Raw genomic sequence first — 18390 nt, 5'->3', positions numbered from 1 at the left:
TCAACTATGAGGAAAGGTTGAATGAATGCTTTTTTTCCTTCTAAACTGGAATTATGCATTGAAACTGAAGCTGTTATTCACTAATTCTTTTCATTTTTTTACGCAGCTGGGAGCCTCACAACAAATAACACTAACAACAATAATGATAGTGACCTTGAACTTGCAACTGCAAGGTCACTAGCTGCAGAACCGGAAGACGACACTGTAGAGATGGTGATGGGCAGTCTCATTTCAGACTTCCTCGAGGTCACAAAGATTGACAATGTTCAGAAGGCCAGGGACTACTTGCAAAAGTCGGGGATGAACTTAGACCAAGCTTTGCTGTTGTATTATGAGGAGGAGTTATGAGAGAAATTGTGCATGTAATCTTTAAATTCCCATCTCTTATGCTGAACTGTTTTGAGACTAATAACTGTGACTACATTTGTCAAGTTAATGTTGCCCTCCGTAATAATGGTGAGAGTGCAGGACAGACTGGGAGCAGTTTCTGACTCAATTAAGTCATCATGACTTCAGTTAAACTTGTTTCAGTGTATGTTTTTGTTCTTGTAAAGTTTGTTTGTTTGCTTGTTTATATTATTGCCATTTTGTTTTAAAAAGATAGCGACTGCTTCGGCATTCTATCAGTTTAGTCAAAAGACAAGGTGTGATATGGGGTCTTTTTTGGCCCATGGGATACTATGGTTCTTTCTTAGGGTGGGGCCGAGATTGGAAGTTGTTGCGAGTGACCTACATATGACGTCAAGATCACAGTGAAGGTTATTTGTAAAGTATGTCTGCCATTATCACTAAAATGCTTTTTCTGCAGATAGTTTCATAAAGTCTTAAGGGTGTAGTTGTTATGTTATTTGAATACATGTCTTATCAAGGGTCAAGGTCATCCTCAAGGCCATAGCCTGAAATACAGTTTGTTTACCACCTAACATCGAGAAGGATATGTTGAATTCCACTGAGGATCATCATATTGGGTTACAGGCAAGATAGCCCTTGGGAATCTTCTTGAAATTGATATTAAAGGTCAAATTCACTCTCAAGGTCATATGCTAAAGAATGTATTAAGTTCACTATAACCCAAGAAGTGTTCATTGTAGTAGGATGAAATTTGGCACATATCATCCTCAGAGTGGGTCATTGGTGGTAAGGTTTTTACGTGACCTTCATTGAAGGTCAGGTCACTGGAATAGTCATTCTGAAGGTAGCTTTGCTTCTTTGCATTCTGAATCAACCCCAGTGTTTGTATGACATGTTTGCCAGAGCTTTTACCCATGTTTTCAGCTGGAGATAACCGCAGCTAGAAATAATAAAGCGTGTGATTGGCTGAAATTGATCGTCAAGTACATATGACTTTCTTATTATGGTAGCTAGAGGGATAATCCGTTTTAAAGGTGTCTTGCATTTGATGTATGTTTTCCCAAGGCAGAAATAAAAAGTTGTACTGCATTTGACATAGATACACCAATGGCCAGGTTTGCTGTCTCCTAATTTGGTGATGTTAAGATGGTTACATGTGTCTGGACGTCACGATATGGCTGAAATATTGCCGATGTGACGTTAAACTTTAACTCACTCACTCACTCACATGTGTCTGGTAGGAATGTTTGGGGGCATTTAGGAAAAGATGGGGATGGCACTGTTTCTGTGTTTGCATGCAATGCAAACACCTTTCTTGTTTTCATACCAAAAAATACCCGTGAAGATCCGGGGTAGAATAGGTCTTCAGCAACCCATGCTTGCCGTAAAAGGTGACTGTGCTTGTCGTAAGATGTGACTAAATGGGATCAGGTGGTCAGGATCGCTGACTTGGTTGATGCATGTCATCGATCCCATTTGCGTGGATTGATGCTCATGATATTAATCACTGGATTTTCTGGTCCAGACTCGATTATTTACAGACCGCCATCATATAGCTGGAATATTGCTGAGTGTGAAGTTAAACAACAAACAAACCAACCAAATCATACACAAAATTGACATAATTTCCAATTTCCCAAAAGGCCATTTTAACAACCAATGAAAATAATAGAGCAATTGGAACAAACTCACCAATCAGCATGAAACAAATATAATGCTCAGCTATAAATAATTCCATTTTTACTCACTGCCAAAAGAAATGAAAACCATAGAAACATAGAGAAGTATGTACATTAAGAAGAGATGTTTGCAATGTGTATCAGTTAATGACAAAACTAACAATCAGTCATATGTTACCACAGTGTCTTTATTCTTATCACTATATGCTGCTCGTGATTTCCAAACTTTACATGCGAATCCTGCACGAGACAAATGGTGCATCTGGAGTCATGGATCAATCGCATCACATGTTTCACATTCATGAGCGTCTGTTCACTCAACTTAAGACTGCTCTGTCTAGTGGTAGAGCGTCCGCCCGGAGAGCAGAAGGTCCGGGATTCGATGCCCGGCCACGTCATACCAAAAGTCGTTAAAAGATGGTACTTGTAGTTACCCTGTCTGGCGCTCGGCATTAAGGGGCTAAAACAAGGACTGGTCGGCTCGGAGTGGGGTATCCACGTTAAACTGTGGCATGGTATCTCAGTTGGCTAGCACTATAAATCGGCATCAATCCGGACAAGTACAAGCAGCCACACACACACATGTGCATGCACATCGCTATACAAGTGCAATGATCTTTGACGCGACGTTAAACCCCATTTCACTTCACCTCACCTCACCTCACCTCACCTCACCTCACCTCACCTCACCTCACTCAACTTACCACTATGTTCATTTGTGCATCGAACCAATATAATAAATGTATCTCTTGAATATGAGTAATATCATATATTAACCAACATGTGTGGTATTCATGTTTCTTTTGGCGATGAGTATATATACTGCTGACCACTTGGTGTATAACTTCTCGTCAGTGTCGATCTTGTATCGTTTGACATATTGACAAGGACATATTTGATCATGCAGTTGTGAATGAGTTGGCGTGTTATTAAATAAACATGAATGAATCATACCCAGCCCTTTGCATTTGTCGGCCGGACTTTGGAACAAGCTGTGAACAAAGCATGTGTCACACTATTCTGAGTGAGTGAGTGAGTTGGGTTTAATGCCGCTTTTAACAGTATTCCAGTCATATCACGGCATGTCAGCTAAATGTGGGAGGAAAGCCCGAAGTGATGCAGGTCTCAGACGTGATATGGCGATTGCTTTCCTCCATGGTAAGGCCAAATAAATTAAACATTCATTTAATATATGAAGACTTACTCTCCTGTACATGGAGAAACCTGTTGATCCAGATGGTTTTTTTGTCATTATATATCCGTGCCGCTATGGTTGATGTTCCATAGCCCCTTTGTTGATAGTCAATGATAGTGGTTGATTTTCTGGTGATATGTTTAGGGCAGAGATGAATTTGCCATTTTCACGTGAAACGTGAAAGTTATCAGCCATATTTTTGTACTAACCATTCTATGTCATTACGGCTTATGGTGTACTTTGGCAAGGGTGGAAACTGGGCTTTTATAGACAGGTAACTCCCTTGCCTCGGGAAGATAGTTGATTATTGAAAAGACATTGCGTTTGGCACGATTGAATATCATATTATGTATATTCATTTATTTTGATTATAACCCATATTGTAAAACTTTGCTTTATTTGTTTTCTGCATTCTGATAACCAAGAGGTTATTTGTCATGGAAACATATGATGACATGATTGTTTCACATTGGTTGGAATACTGTATTTGATGTAATAAGCGCCAACGGCGATATTTGCTAATATATTGGCTAGTGAACAATCCCAATTAGCACCCTTCCGATTGATCAATGTACACAAGACTTATTTATTCGTGTATAATACGCACTCGTGTGTTATACGCACCCTTAATTACAGGCAATTAAATTCTGGAAAAATATATCTGTCGCACAGACTTTTCTTTTGTATCATTTCAGGCTGTCAGCATAAACCACAAAATTTACGATTTACGATCTACAACTCTTTCGCCAAAATTATATTCTAATCAGAGCCCCCTATTTCTAATTTTGAGAGCGTCCTGGGAGCTTATTACGTCGAATATGGTAGATCTAGATACAAAGCAAGTTCTATGAAAACATTCAATCATTTGTATATATTAGTTCAGTAATATTTTTATGTTGCCAGAGATGCAGATGTTATTGAGTGTTTGCTGCAAATCATTAAAACCTTTGGCTAACTGTCAGTAAAAACAGAATTCCAGGACATCTAATACTAAATAACACTCTCAAATCATATGTTTATCCCATATCATGTTCATATACTGAACCCCCAAAGTTAAGGATCATGAATAGTTTTGTGAATGTTGTTTCGTATTGAACAATGAGCAGGCGATTTCATGATAATAACCCCAAAATGTTCATGATCCCTTACGTTTTTGGTTCAGTAAAGTATGGTCAATCATGGTCTGATGAAGCACCATTCGTCACCACTCGCCCCATTCCGTAACCTTGTTAAGACTCGTGAATGTTATGTGCAAAAATACGACAAACCACACAAACTGCGCATATGACTTCTAGTACCTCGGTCAAAGAATCCCTCAGGAATATATTTGTACTTTACATATATCTTGCATATAAACATATACCGAACGTACAGTTAAATGTGTTCTAACATGCTATATAATATCGTAAGTCACGATGTGTTTTAAATAGCATCTGGATATATGACATGGGGGAAAATATACGTGAATCATTACACAACGAGTTGAAAATTCTTTCAGCTATGCCCGTTTGAGCTTAGACGGAACCAAGTCAGAAAAAATGGCCACGAGAGGGGCACGAGTCTCTTTTTGGCTTGTCCCGGATTAGCACGAGTTGGTCACGAATGATGAAGCACAACCAGGAAGGTGTCTGCTGGTACGACTTTTTAATCACGGCGTATGTGGTGGTGTTCGACATGTTTTAGTCAACCAATGGCTGGAATGAAGCAGTCCGGCCGAGCATCATTGACTCAGACGAGTTGCCACAGATACAGGGTAATAGAAACAAAAAGGAATTAATTCCCATTTTACGAGGCCACTTCATTCTTTTTTATTTGATTTGAAAAATTACTACATTGGCAAAAGTCAAATAGTTCTTGTGAATGAGGAGTGAGTATGGTTTTATGCTGCTTTTAGTAATATTCCAGCAATATCACAGCAGGAGACACCAGAAGTGGGCTTCACACATTGTACCTATGGGGGAATCAAACCCGGGTTTTGATAGTGACAGGCAAACGCTTTAACCACTAGGCTACCGCAACGCCCTCTGAATGCAGAAAGTGGACATGTTACATATTGTATTCAAATAGGATTGATTCTTACAAGTGGGCCCAGGTATCACAAGGAGATGAGACTTACGACTTTGGTAAGTTGCGGGGTGTGTTGTATGACAAAACCTGCGAAGATCTGGGTTGGAATAGGTTTCAGCAACCCATACTTGCAGTAAGAGGCTACTATGCCCGTGTCGAAAGAGACATGGTCAGACTCGCTCACTTGGTTAAATCATATTACCATGTCCCAATTGTGTAGATTGATGCAATCACTGGATTGTCTAGTCCAAACTTGATCATTTACAGACCACCGTCTTATAGCGGGCAAGAACTCCTTCAAGTCCCTCTTCTTGAATCGAACATCAGACAAAAGATGTATGCATTCAGCTTGATAGAAAATATTGTGTGAAATAAATGTATATTTATTGCATGCTGTATCTGTTGGTTATTTCATTTGAGTGACATCTTCCTGAGGCAAGTGAGTTAACGGACTATAAAAGTCCAGTTTCCACCCTTGCCGAACTAGGCTGGTATTATGGAGTTACATTTTGGCTGGACTAACAAGTCTATGGATAGTCCAACAAAATCGCGTATCTGTGTGTGTGTGTGTGTGTGTGTGTGTGTGTGTGTGTGTGTGTGTGTTCTGGGCATTACAATTGACTGAAAGAATCTTGATATTTTGGACCCCTACATTTTACAAATGCCGTATCCGCCCAGCCAGTGACCACCAAATCCATTCTTGTTGCCCTTCAAGAGCCGGATAAGAATTGGTCTTGTAAGAAGCAAACATGCTTGTCATATGAGATGAATAACGGGATCAGGTGGTCAGTCAGTCATTGAGCGAGTAAATATGGTTTTACGCCGCTTTTAGCAATATTCCAGCAATATCATAGTGGGGGACAGACACTAGAAATGGGCTTCAGACATTGTACCCATCCCATGTCAGGAATTGAACCTGGGTCTTCGGCGTGACGAGCAAACGCTTTAACCACTAGGCTACCAGACTGCCCCTCGGGTGGTCAGGCTTGCTGACTTAGTTGATTCATTTCATCTTATACCAATTACACAAATGCTCATGATGTCAATCACTGGATTGTCTGGTCCAGACTCGATTATTTACAGACCTCCGTCATATAGGTGGAATATTGCAGAGTGCAGCGTTAAGCAACAAACAAACAAATAACAAACAAACATACATTTGGTTTACAAAAATGATTGACTCCTTCAAAATGAAAACCAAAACGCACAAACCATTAAAATGTTTTATTTAGTGTGTCGCAGGACATACAGGAAATATCAACAAGTTTGGGAAATATATTAATATTTATTTCATTAAACTTGAACAATTATGATCAACATCATAACACATCAATATTTTGAATTCTGATAAAAAAAAATCTACAGCAGTGCCCAAGACAATCACAAACATGATTTAATAGTTCATTAATGTCATAATTTTAATTGATATTCAGTATCAACATGTCTATATTACTTTTCAAACCACATAACCAGAATGAAGGTTTGTAAATATATTACAAAATTTATGCCAAATCTCCACGACAACAACCATAATGGGGAGATAACTCTTAGGAAGTGCGAGGCACTAAAATCACAATTACTTACTTCTACCCAACAGGAATGATGTTTTAAATACATGGAACATATCAGTACGGACTGAGATGCAAAATACTTCTCCAATTTATTTGCATGGAGTAAAATAAAAACAGACTGAAATCATTTCTAGAAAATACTGGTGCTGTTTTTAAGATGTGTGAGTGAAAAAGCTCAGTCAGTACCCTCGGTATCATTCTTGAATCACAATCTATCTGATATTTACCTCTCAATACACTGAACCAGCCAAGATGTATTTCTATAACCTTTTCTATACACTATTTTATTATGGCTCTCAGTCAATCTCATTAAAATCAGATCTAAGTTCTCGCTTTCGCTAAACAAAGATCTGAGGACATCCCATTACAGGTCACAAGTTCGTGAAAGTTTGTTCTGACGTGACCTGTAATGGGATGTCCTCAGATCTTTGTTTAGCGGCAGCGAGAACTTAGATCTCATTTTAATGAGATTGGCTCTCAGTCTATCTATAAGTACTTGACATATTTGTTTTCATTCTATTTATGCATCTGCTGATAAGAAATCCACAAGTAATGCAACAAAGATTTAACAAGTAATTTTACTTCCACCAAATTCAAGTACAAGTAAAAAAATGAATTGACATGCAAGGGAGGTAACTCAACAGCATGTTTATGAGATCACCTGAAAAAACACTTTTTATCAATCTCATTAAAATCAGATCTTAGTTTTCGCTACCGCTAAACAAAGATCTGAGGACATCCCGTTATGGGTCACGTCAAAACGACCTTTCGTGAACTTTGACCGACAAATGGAATGACTAACAAGTAGTCGAAAATAGCCAATCAGAAGGCAGCTTAATTGAGCTTTACGGCACAAGTTTCAAACTGGCGACTGCGCTTCGAAACATATTTTGACATATACTCGATGAAAAAATTAAAAATTGAACAAAAGAAGAATCTGGAATGGCAGATAGATGGTCTAGATTGTATGAATACATAAAGCCCAAACCTGTCATTCGGAATACGCTCTGTGTGTTTTTCGAGGTTGCACGACTGCACGATCAAAAATCACAGTCCAACTGTCACTTTCATGGTCTGATAAACTATGCTCTGATTGGTCAGATGAAAGGTCGTTCTGACATGACCTGAAATGGGATGTCCGCAGATCTTTGTTTAGAGGTAGCGAGAACTAAGATCTGATTTTAATGGGATTGAACTTTTATTAAATCATACAAAAGTCACTACAACAAATTTGGGGGAATAGACTCAGCAACAAAGTATAGCAATCCTATTATTATGGTAATGGCCAGCATAAATTTTGGACACTAAAATCTCCCTGTTGAAACCAAACTTGTGACTATCAAGCAAGATTTCCTGTATGACGTCGTGCCTGCTGTTGGCTTCTCCAGTCATAGTCTCACTGTATATTTTACCTATCACTGTTAATCTGTTGCTTGGCAATCTGAAACTAACCCACTTTAACCTATTTCAGTATCACTATTCTTCCCTGTGGACACCTGAAGTGCTATGTACATCCAATCATCTGCAAACCATATTTTCTGTTACCATGGTTACCAACAGTATTTATTATGATAGTGGACGAAGGTATTGTCCTGGCAACAGTTCTGGATCTGGTTCGCAGTCTGAAGAGAATCGAACCTCATGAGCTACCTTTACCAATGTAGAAATCCAAAACATCATCACTAAGCAGTACTGTTGTATTTTTCCGTTTACGGATTTCACTGACCACATGAATTTGACAGACTGAAGCCCAAAGAATTGATACTAGTATGGTTTATATTAATTGTGTTTTTCTGACCAATCTAGTTTTGAGAGACTAGAAAAGTAAATAATATTACTTCAAAAATCAAACAAATTAACATCCAACTTTTCAATAATAATTGATCAAATGCACTGTTTAGAATCTCTTCAACAGAAAACAACCTACAAAGGGCACAAAGCCTTCTGACATGTTACTCTAAAGAATACAAAAATAGTATAACTTTTTTTCTGCTAAAATAACTGAAACAACTTTATTCCCAGTACCAAAAACAGATATTACATTAGAAGTTGGGCTTGCGATAGCCTTCTCTCTAAGTAATTAGCAATTACCATACTCTATAACAAGGATATTTTGATATATATTTTAAATTCCAAATATATATATCAAAATATCCTTATTATACAGCACTAAACACATCAGATGATATTTTTTCTCCCTAACCTTCCTGCTTGTTCCACCAGAACTATGTATTGTATTTTGCAGGAAATACAAACCAGAACAGACCTGGGCCCCGTTCCACAAAGCCATCTTAGCGCTAAGGTGATCGTAACTCCCATACTTTAACACTGGTTTACGACAATCATAGCGCTAAAATCGCTTTGTGGAACGGTGCCCTGGGCCCCGTTCCACAAAGCGATCTTAGGGCTAAGTTGATTGTAACTCACTAAGTACGCGATCTTAAATTTTTGTTACGATCGGCCGCCCGTTCCACAAAGCAATCTTAACTAAGAGAGTTGTAAGTTAAGATCAAAATGCTAAGTTGCTCCGGACCAACTTAGGATCGCTAAAATCGATCTTAAATATTGTACCATAACAACAAAGATGGCGTATGTTGACTTATTATTATTATATCAGATAACATTCTGACAGTCCACAGCTCACTTACTTGTTAGCGATGTCCTCCTATATGCTGCCTTTCAGCTTATTGGTGACGGTAGAGCTGAATGAGGAATTCAGTGTCGTGTGGTGAACAGCCACCTCATCAACAAGGACAGCGATCTCGCTTGCTGAAAAATTGCTGTGACGAAAGTGTTTGACGCCGACAGAGGTCTGCGATTCGGCCATATTTCGACAATGCGTCGTCTGCTAAACATGACCAAGGGAGGCCACTCTTGGCTGAAGATTCCGATCTTTGTTAAGATCGGCTACTTAAGAACTTGTAAAGTTACAATCGCCCTAAGTCGCTTTGTGGAACGGGCGTAAACTTTAGCTAAGACGATTTTATAATCGACGTAAGTCTCTAAGATTGATTGTAGTTACGATCGCTTTGTGGAACGGGGCCCTGATGTTGAACCCCAAATTGCAAACAAGGCAGTCATCTGAGGTCAAAGTAATAACATGTCATGATCAATCTCATTAAAATCATATTTCTTTCTCCAACATGAAACCTCACTTTGTGAAAAGATCTGAGGACACCTCTGTTGGAGGTCGCCTCGGGAACTTTCTAATCAACCAATCAGTGTCAAACTTTCTAATTCCTCGGTTGGAATGAGCATAGCATTCAGACAAGCATATCTAATTTCTGTTTCTTGAAAACAAATATAATCGAGGAAATCCAAATGTGAAAAATAACGCCGCTCTGTCAATTGTTGTGGATATTTCATACATCTTGTTGTTTTGTTTTTTTGTTTGTGCTTTAACGCCACACTGAGCAATATTCCAGCTATATGACGGCAGTCTGTAAATATTCGAGTCTGGACCAGACAATCCAGTGATTGATATCATGAGCATCGATCCACGCAATTGGGATACGATGACATGCATCAACAAAGTCAACGAGCCTGACCACCCAATCCCGTTAGTCACCTCATACGACAAGCATAGTTGCCTTTTACGGCAAGCATCCTGTTGTTTTTGAGTGCCTTCTCGTCTACACCTATTAGGGTTACTATGGAGAGCATTTACCTGGTAGGTGCTCTGTGGCAGTGATCAAAATATCTGAATCAGGCCGACTTGGTTGATACATGTCATCGTACCTCAATTGCGTGGATCGATGCTCATGATGTCAATCACTGGAATGTCTGGTCCAGACTCGATTATTTACAGACGGCTGGAATATTGCTGTGTGCGGCGTTAAACAACAAATAAAGTTCAGGGGATGCAATCTTCTCTGGTGGTGTCCTCGGATCTTCATGCAGAGGGGTGTGATATTAGGGTAAAAGATCTCACTTCAATTAGATGAATGTCAGAATATACACACATACAACCAATATACAAGTTGATAAAAGGTACAGAAATATAAGTACATCAAATGTGTTGAAGTGATTTCCTTTTTTTGCAGGAATGTTGTAATTATGACTTAATACACTTAAAACATACATATCACACATAAATACAAGACCACAAACAGTATCACCTCTTTTGTCACCACATGCATCTGGTTTCATTGTGGTATAAATGTGATAAAGCTTGTTAGCAAAAACATACTCATTGCACTTGGAATAAAGTCAGCCATAATAAAGTCAAGGTCATTCACGAGGTAAAGGTCACGCAGAATAGGTTAAGATTAAGCATAAGCATTACCTTATCTTCAAATACACAACCTTCATGTCTAAATGCCTTATCTTCTGAAACATGTATCATCTTTGTCCTTACGTGTTGATAAGATATTATTTTGAGATAGTTTGCTTGCCATACTCTGCATTGTTGCATCTATATGACGTCTGTCTGTAAGTAATTGCGTCTGGACCAGACAATCCAGTGACTGACATCATGAGTATCACTCGCATGGCACGCAATCAACCAAGACACCGCGCCGGAGCACCCGATCCATTTGGTCGCCTCTTACGACAAACATAGTTTCCTGGGGACCTGTAGTCTTACTCATCAGGATCCTCGGGGGTTGATATTTTGGGATGGTGTGAGAGTGGATGGTAGTTTGGGCCCTGGTACTGGAACAGGGTTGGTGTGAACAGTGATGTTGAGCTGGCTTTTGGTGCCAGGGTGTAGGGTCAGTAAGAGAGGCAAGCTTCTCACAGCGATATCCCGTTCGCAGAGCTCTCTATACTATTGGTGCCACCAGTCAAAACTCCCCACAGTGACAGATGACCACTATCATGCTTGGAGTTGAACTCGCAACCGAATGACTGTTATGTTTACAAACAAGTGACGACTGTCGTGACGCCGAATACACTTACCTCTGCTAAATTTCTTTGTTTGTCAATTTGAATTTCTATTTCATGAAAACTATCATGTGATTGGTTTATGCATCAAAATCCAAGGCATCCACAAGATATCCAATGGTCGGTCCCTTTAGTCCACATAACACTGTTCGCAGTTTCAGTACAGAGATAGAGAGTTTATATGACTTAGCATCCAGTCTTAGGGGCCGACTATTTCCTATTTGGATGCGGGGTTGGGGTGGGCTGGGATTATAGGTACAAAATCCCAGGCATCCCAAAGATATGCAATTGTCCGTCCCTTAGTCCACATAACACTGTTAGCAGTTTCAGGCCATCCATCAAAAGGTTTTAACAGTAACAGATGCTAGGACCATCATGTGTATCAATCTCTTCCCAGACACTACAACTTTTAAAACAAGATGGTGAGCAGGTCAGATAATAGTGAGTTGGGTTTAACGCTGCTTTTAACAGTATTCCAGTTATACCACGGCGTGTCAGCTTAATGTGGGAGGAAAGCCTGAAGTGATGCAGGTCTCAGGTGTTTACCACTTCGGTGAAACCCACGAGCACGGGTATAGTGCTGACAAACCTAGAAACATAATTGAGGCGACCCGGGTTTCGAACCCACATTCATAGGTTTCTGGCATGCCGAAGGGACGCAACTCTGCACAGCGAGTTAGAAGTTGAAGAAACACAAGTAATTGCACATTTTTGTCCACTCACTCCTATATTAGCACACTAACATATACAAATGAAGTTGTCTTATAGAAGCATGTTTTATCAGCATGTGGTTCAGCTATGTTTGAAGTACAATACTATCAATGATACAAATGTGTCTACAGTGAAGTGTGAATTTGGCGCAATAGTTGATAAGTGCCAAGAGAACCAAAGCATGGACAACGACCCCCTTCTTTCTCTGGTGACTAAATCTTATAGAGAGAAACTGTCATAGTAAATGGTAACTCATTGGGCACTTCATTGTATATCAATGCCGTGAGTCCAAGAACTTGACATGAGTCCTGGGAAAGAAAATCTCTTAATTTAGGCTAAAAAAAATAATAGTCTTGGTTCTCAGGGCACTGCCCGCATCATCATAAAGTTCGCCGCATGTTTTGTTTTTATTTCCATTCCTAAATTAAATATTCCAAGTCCAACGGTAGTCAAATACATTATTCCAGTATTTTACTCATCAAGGAATACATTTAGGTAGGGAGGCCCTTTCCCAGGTTGATTGTACACAATTGTTTATTTGGTTTCACAACTGTTTATTTGGTAACATACTAGTTCGAACTACAAAAAAATATAAAGACAACGCCCGCCGCACTATATTTCCAAAAACTGTTGCCTGAGAACCCATTCTTTTATTTTGTTAAGCCTTAACGAGCCCATTTGACCTTAATGGTTGAACAATTGCCACTATCCGTCATGGTTACTATGCTAAAAACTTCTTAATATTGAACATTTGTCAAACTCAAAGAAGTATATTATGGCAAACTTTGACCTCTGCAGAATATTTTTTTTATTGATCGTTTGCTTTCAATTTCAACCCAGTTGTTCTAAAAATAGAAGAGAAGGACAAGATCATGTTTATTTATCTTCTACATTAAACATAAACTACAATCATGGTTCTTGTCTACTGCAGAACGCTGTCACAGTAAGGCTCGTAAGGCCGGGTGGGGAAATAGCTGGGTGCATCCAAATCACCACTTCAGGACATGTGGGGATTTTGGCAATATGGTTGTGGCCTTTTGTATCAACATAACGTCTTTGGTTTCACAGAATAAAAGGGGCTCCTTGAGTAGGGCTGGGACGGGTCACTGGTACCCGGGTCGGGTGGGTACTGAGTAGGACCCGGGTACCCACAGGACTACCCGGACCCGTGGTTAGTCACGTGATATATTGTTTACTGACAAAAATTATCTAGAACTCTATGGTTACACTACAAGTCACTAATGTTCGCATTTCTTTCTGACTATGCACCCATTCCTTCTGACTTTTCACATGGTTGAATAAATATTTAACTTAATTCAACTTCAGTGTATGTATGGCCAGGTTGTTTAATGCATGTGTCTAAATACATTTTGCCAGGGCTATGGTAGAAGAATTCCCAATCGGACATTTTGTACCCATCTCTTGAGTCCTACAGAGGGTACAGTGGGAGTCGGGTAATAGGGGGGTGGGTACCCGGGTGGTAAATTTGGACTCGTCCCAGCCCTACTTGAAACATGGTAATGTGTAGGGTTGAGTCATGGAATGCAAGTGATGGATATTCAACGCCGTTGGGCATGACAAAGCCAAGTGATGGATATTCAATGCCGTTGGGCATGAAGAAGCCAAGTGATGGATATTCAACGCCGTTGGGCATGACAAAGCCAAGTGATGGATATTCAACGCCGTTGGGCATGACGAAGCCAAGTGATGGATATTCAACGCCGTTGGGCATGACAAAGCCAAGTGATGGATATTCAACGCTGTTGGGCATGACGAAGCCAAGTGATGGATATTCAACGCCGTTGGGCATGACGAAGCCAAGTAATGGATATTCAATGCCGTTGGGCATGAAGAAGCCAAGTGATGGATATTCAACGCCGTTGGGCATGACGAAGCCAAGTGATGGATATTCAACGCCGTTGGGCATGACGAAGCCAAGTGATGGATATTCAACGCCGTTGGGCATGACGAAGCCGAGTGATGGATATTCAAGGCCGTTGGGCATGACGAAGCCAAGTAATGGATATTCAAGGCCGTTGGGCATGACGAAGCCAAGTGATGGATATTCAACGCCGTTGGACGTGACGAAGCCAAGTGATGGGAATGGTGCAACAAAACCAAGAATCAGCAAATCCCAGTTCAAACCTACAATCAGTGGATTATGGCATGACCGCAGAATTACGGCATTTAAAACAACTGAAGCACCCACGTCATCTTCTCATGTTGGAACCACTCTCTGGGATTTATCTAGACCTGCTCAGAAGCTGATAATCAGCCCCAAATCTGTAGCAAACAACATTAAAGAATTCCCAAAATGGATTTTAAAGTTTACCTATTAATGCTAATAACAAATAGCTAAGTTTATGGCTTTGTAGAGATAACCTGTATTTCACTGACAACAGGACGAAGGGGCTAAGTTATATATTATGGCAAAAAAATGGGCCTCCTTCGGAATTAAAAAAATAAGAACTTAAGAAAATGTACCTATGGGGACTGAAGCCGTCCCTTCAGTGATGAACATGAAACACAAAGTGTTCTGACAGCATTCTTATATGAATCTAATTAAAATACTGTAATCACAATTCGAGCTCCTCTCATAATGGCAAGCCCTATTTCCACAGTACTCGATGTGAGTCCCACTTTATCATCGCCCAAGCAACACCAGACACTACTGACACTGACCGTTGTTCTATCTCCCCCTCTCCTATCCACTTTCTCAGCCATCTTATCTTTTTCATACTGTATAATATCGCAAGGACTATAGGACTAGTGCCAATTTCTAACGCTGCATCGATTTCTGACTTTAACAGAAGAGATGTTTTATTGCATCCTTATTTTATCATATATGATACTGTAAGCGACGTGTGAAAATACACAATATCAGTATTGGAATGAGTAATAAACTGCATCTTGCAATAGTTACAAGTATGCAGTGACACTGATACAAAGTTTACAAACTGAGCCATTGATGTCTCTTTGACCTAGTAAACAAACAACCACATGAGCAGACCTCAGATAAAGTAATATGCATAAACAAGAACAGCATCCACGCCTGGAGGGGTTAGCTGGACTCTGGTTCTGACACTGTCTCCGCTGACTCTGACGGCGATATCTGGGACTTCTCCGCGGAGAAACCACTGAACCATGACGACAGGGCTGATCTTGCATTACTTAAAGCGCCCCCTGGTGGAAGAAAATCAGCGATGAATGACATGACAGTGGATGGACTATTAGATTTTTTTGGTAAAAATTTCAGCTGTTTATATTTTCAGGATGAGTGTCGATGAAGGTCAGCAATATTGCAGTTATATCATAGCAACTAATGTATATACCGTATTCGACGTAATAAGCGCCCAGGGCGCTCTCAAAATAAGAAATAGGGAGCTCTTATTGGAATGTTATTTTGGTGAAAAAAACAGAGTTGAAAGATAAATTTTGAGGTTTATGCTGACAGTCTGAAATGTTTATGTACGACAGATATATTTTTCCAGAATTAAATGCCCATAATTAAGGGTGCATATAAAACATGAGTGCGTATTATACGCGAATAAATAAGTCTTGTGTACTTTGATCAATCGGAAGGGGTGCTAATTGGGATTGTTCACTAGCCAATATCTCAGCATATGTCGCCGTGGGCGCTTATTAGAGCGAGGCGCTTATTACGTCGAATATGGTAAAAATATTTGGTCCTCTAGACCAGCACAAGAATACAAATCAGGCTGTCTGGGTACAATAGACGATATCAGCCAGGGTGCAGCTCATTGAAACCATCCAGTAGTAACGTTTCTAGCAAGACTAACAGATTGCAAACAAAGTCATTGGCCCAAAGCTCGAGTCAAGTAAAATTTTATTTGGTCTTGTACTTGTTTAAGGCCTGTATATTCCAGCTATATGACAGCGCTCTGTAAATAATCGAGTCTGGACCAGACAATCAAGTGATTTACATCATGAGCATCTATCCACCCAATTGGGTTATGATGACATGCAGCAACCAAGTCAGCGAGCCTGACCAAGCCAACCAACTGTTAGTCGCCTTTTACGACAAGCATAGTCACCTTTTACGTCAAACATGGGTTGCTGAAGACCTATTCTACCCGGGGTCTTTTCACGGGTCGTTTGTTCCAGTAAACTCAGCAAATAATGATCGAGATTGGGACACTGAGATCTACTGAAATTGATGCCGAGAGACAAAAACATTTGTAAGTGTTTTTTGTTTAATGTCAGACTTGGCAATATTACAGCTGAATGACAGTGGTATGTAAATAATGGACCAGACACTCAAGTGATTGATATTAGGAGCAACAATCCATGCGGTCAGGGTGCGATGACCTGCAATCAACTAAGACATCCAAGCCATTAAGTCCCCTCTTGGGTTGATGGAGACTAATCCTAACAGAGATTCCCCACTGGGGTTTTGGGCACCTACCTATATCTTTGGTGGAACATGGCGCTATGAAAATGGATTATATTAATATTATTATCATTATTGTTATAACGAAGGGGCTGGAATGTCCAGTGGGAGGACGTCTATGTGTGGTGGACATACCTATATCTTTGCTGGAACTTGGCGCTATGTAAATGGATTATATTAATATTATTACCATTATTGTTATAACGAAGGGGCTGGAATGTCCAGTGGGAGGACGTCTGTGTGGTGGACATACCTATATCTTTGCTGGAACTTGGCGCTATGTAAATAGATTATACTAATATTATTATCATTATTGTTATAACGAAGGGGCTGGAATGTCCAGTGGGAGAACGTCTTTGTGTGGTGCACATACCTATATCTTTGCTGGAACTTGGCGCTATGTAAATGGATTATATTAATATTATTACCATTATTGTTATAATGAAGGGGCTGGAATGTCCAGTGGGAGAACGTCCATGTGTGGTGGACATACCTACATCTTTGGTGGAACTTGGTGCTATGTAAATCGATCATATTGATATTATTACCATTATTGTTATAACGAAGGGGCTGGAATGTCCAGTGGGAGGACGTCTTTGTGTGGTGGACATACCTATATCTTTGGTGGAACTTGGTGCTATGTAAATCGATTATATTGATATTATTACCATTATTGTTATAACGAAGGGGCTGGAATGTCCAGTGGGAGGACGTCTGTGTGGTGGACATGCCTATATCTTTGGTGGAACTATTTAAATAGATTATATTATTATTATTATTTTCATAACTAAGGAGCTGGAACACCCTGGGAGGATGTCTGTGTGTGGTGCACATACCTACAGCCTTGCCTGTCTGCACCATGTACTTCCCTGTCTGGACAACGGCTGCGTTGATCTTCTTGCCACGCTCCGTGTTCTGCAGGTTGCTGCAACAGAGTGAGTGAGTGAGTGAGTGAGTGAGTGAGTGAGTGAGTGCCACGGTCCGTGTTCTGCAGGTTGCTGCAACAGAGTGAGTGAGTGAGTGAGTGAGAGTGAGAGTGAGAGTGAGTGAGTGAGTGAGACTTCATTGCTTCATTTACATCACAGTGTGTCCAGAGTGAGTGAGTGAGTGAGTGAAAGCAGCTCTTCACAGCAGTGTTCCACAGCGGCACACAGGATTAAAAGTCTATGTCTAAGGACAAGTGGCATTTCCTTATGAAAGACTTCCACTTTTACCATGAAGTAACTCCGTAGCAGGAGCTGGGGTAGTGATTTCTCTAACATCCCACTGCATCAACTTATTGTGGGAGGAAAGCCTGAAGTGATGTTCTCTACTTTGGTGAAACCTGTGAGGTGTGGTTCAGAAAGTCCATAAACAAAATGAATCTTGGATTTGAACCCCAGGCCAGATGATCCTGACTAAGGACTCAAACTATTCTGCACAATGAATTTGTGGCCACTTAAACCTTTCATGCCCCTTACTAGAGGGAGTTATGGTGTCATACCTCTTACTAGAGGGAGTAATGGTGTCATGCCTCTTACT

The 18390-nt window shown here is 40.1% G+C and overlaps 2 protein-coding genes across 4 annotated transcripts in view; one reads left to right on the top strand and one right to left on the bottom strand.

Moving 5' to 3' along the window:
* LOC139464953 (uncharacterized) overlaps nucleotides 1-5654 on the top strand; it is a 32128-nt gene extending 26474 nt beyond the window's left edge. For both annotated transcript variants that reach the window (XM_071246583.1, XM_071246584.1), the window contains exon 12: nucleotides 107-5654. In XM_071246583.1, coding sequence (XP_071102684.1) covers nucleotides 107-348 — 242 coding nt within the window. In that variant the 3' untranslated portion in view covers nucleotides 349-5654. The remainder of the gene's footprint in view (nucleotides 1-106) is intronic.
* Nucleotides 5655-12258: 6604 nt separating this feature from the next.
* LOC139464951 (late secretory pathway protein AVL9 homolog) overlaps nucleotides 12259-18390 on the bottom strand; it is a 33603-nt gene continuing 27471 nt past the window's right edge. For both annotated transcript variants that reach the window (XM_071246581.1, XM_071246582.1), the window contains exons 14-15: nucleotides 17706-17794; nucleotides 12259-15641 (exon numbers count right to left, since the gene is read on the bottom strand). In XM_071246581.1, the coding sequence (XP_071102682.1) occupies nucleotides 15520-15641; nucleotides 17706-17794 (211 nt within the window). In that variant the 3' untranslated portion in view covers nucleotides 12259-15519. The remainder of the gene's footprint in view (nucleotides 15642-17705; nucleotides 17795-18390) is intronic.

The sequence above is a fragment of the Haliotis cracherodii genome, unplaced genomic scaffold, assembly GCF_022045235.1.
Source record: "Haliotis cracherodii isolate W230 unplaced genomic scaffold, xgHalCrac1.p SCAF_17, whole genome shotgun sequence".
Lineage (NCBI taxonomy): Eukaryota > Metazoa > Mollusca > Gastropoda > Lepetellida > Haliotidae > Haliotis > Haliotis cracherodii.
Note: the sequence above shows the minus strand (reverse complement) of the source record. Positions and strands in the feature narration are given on the sequence as shown.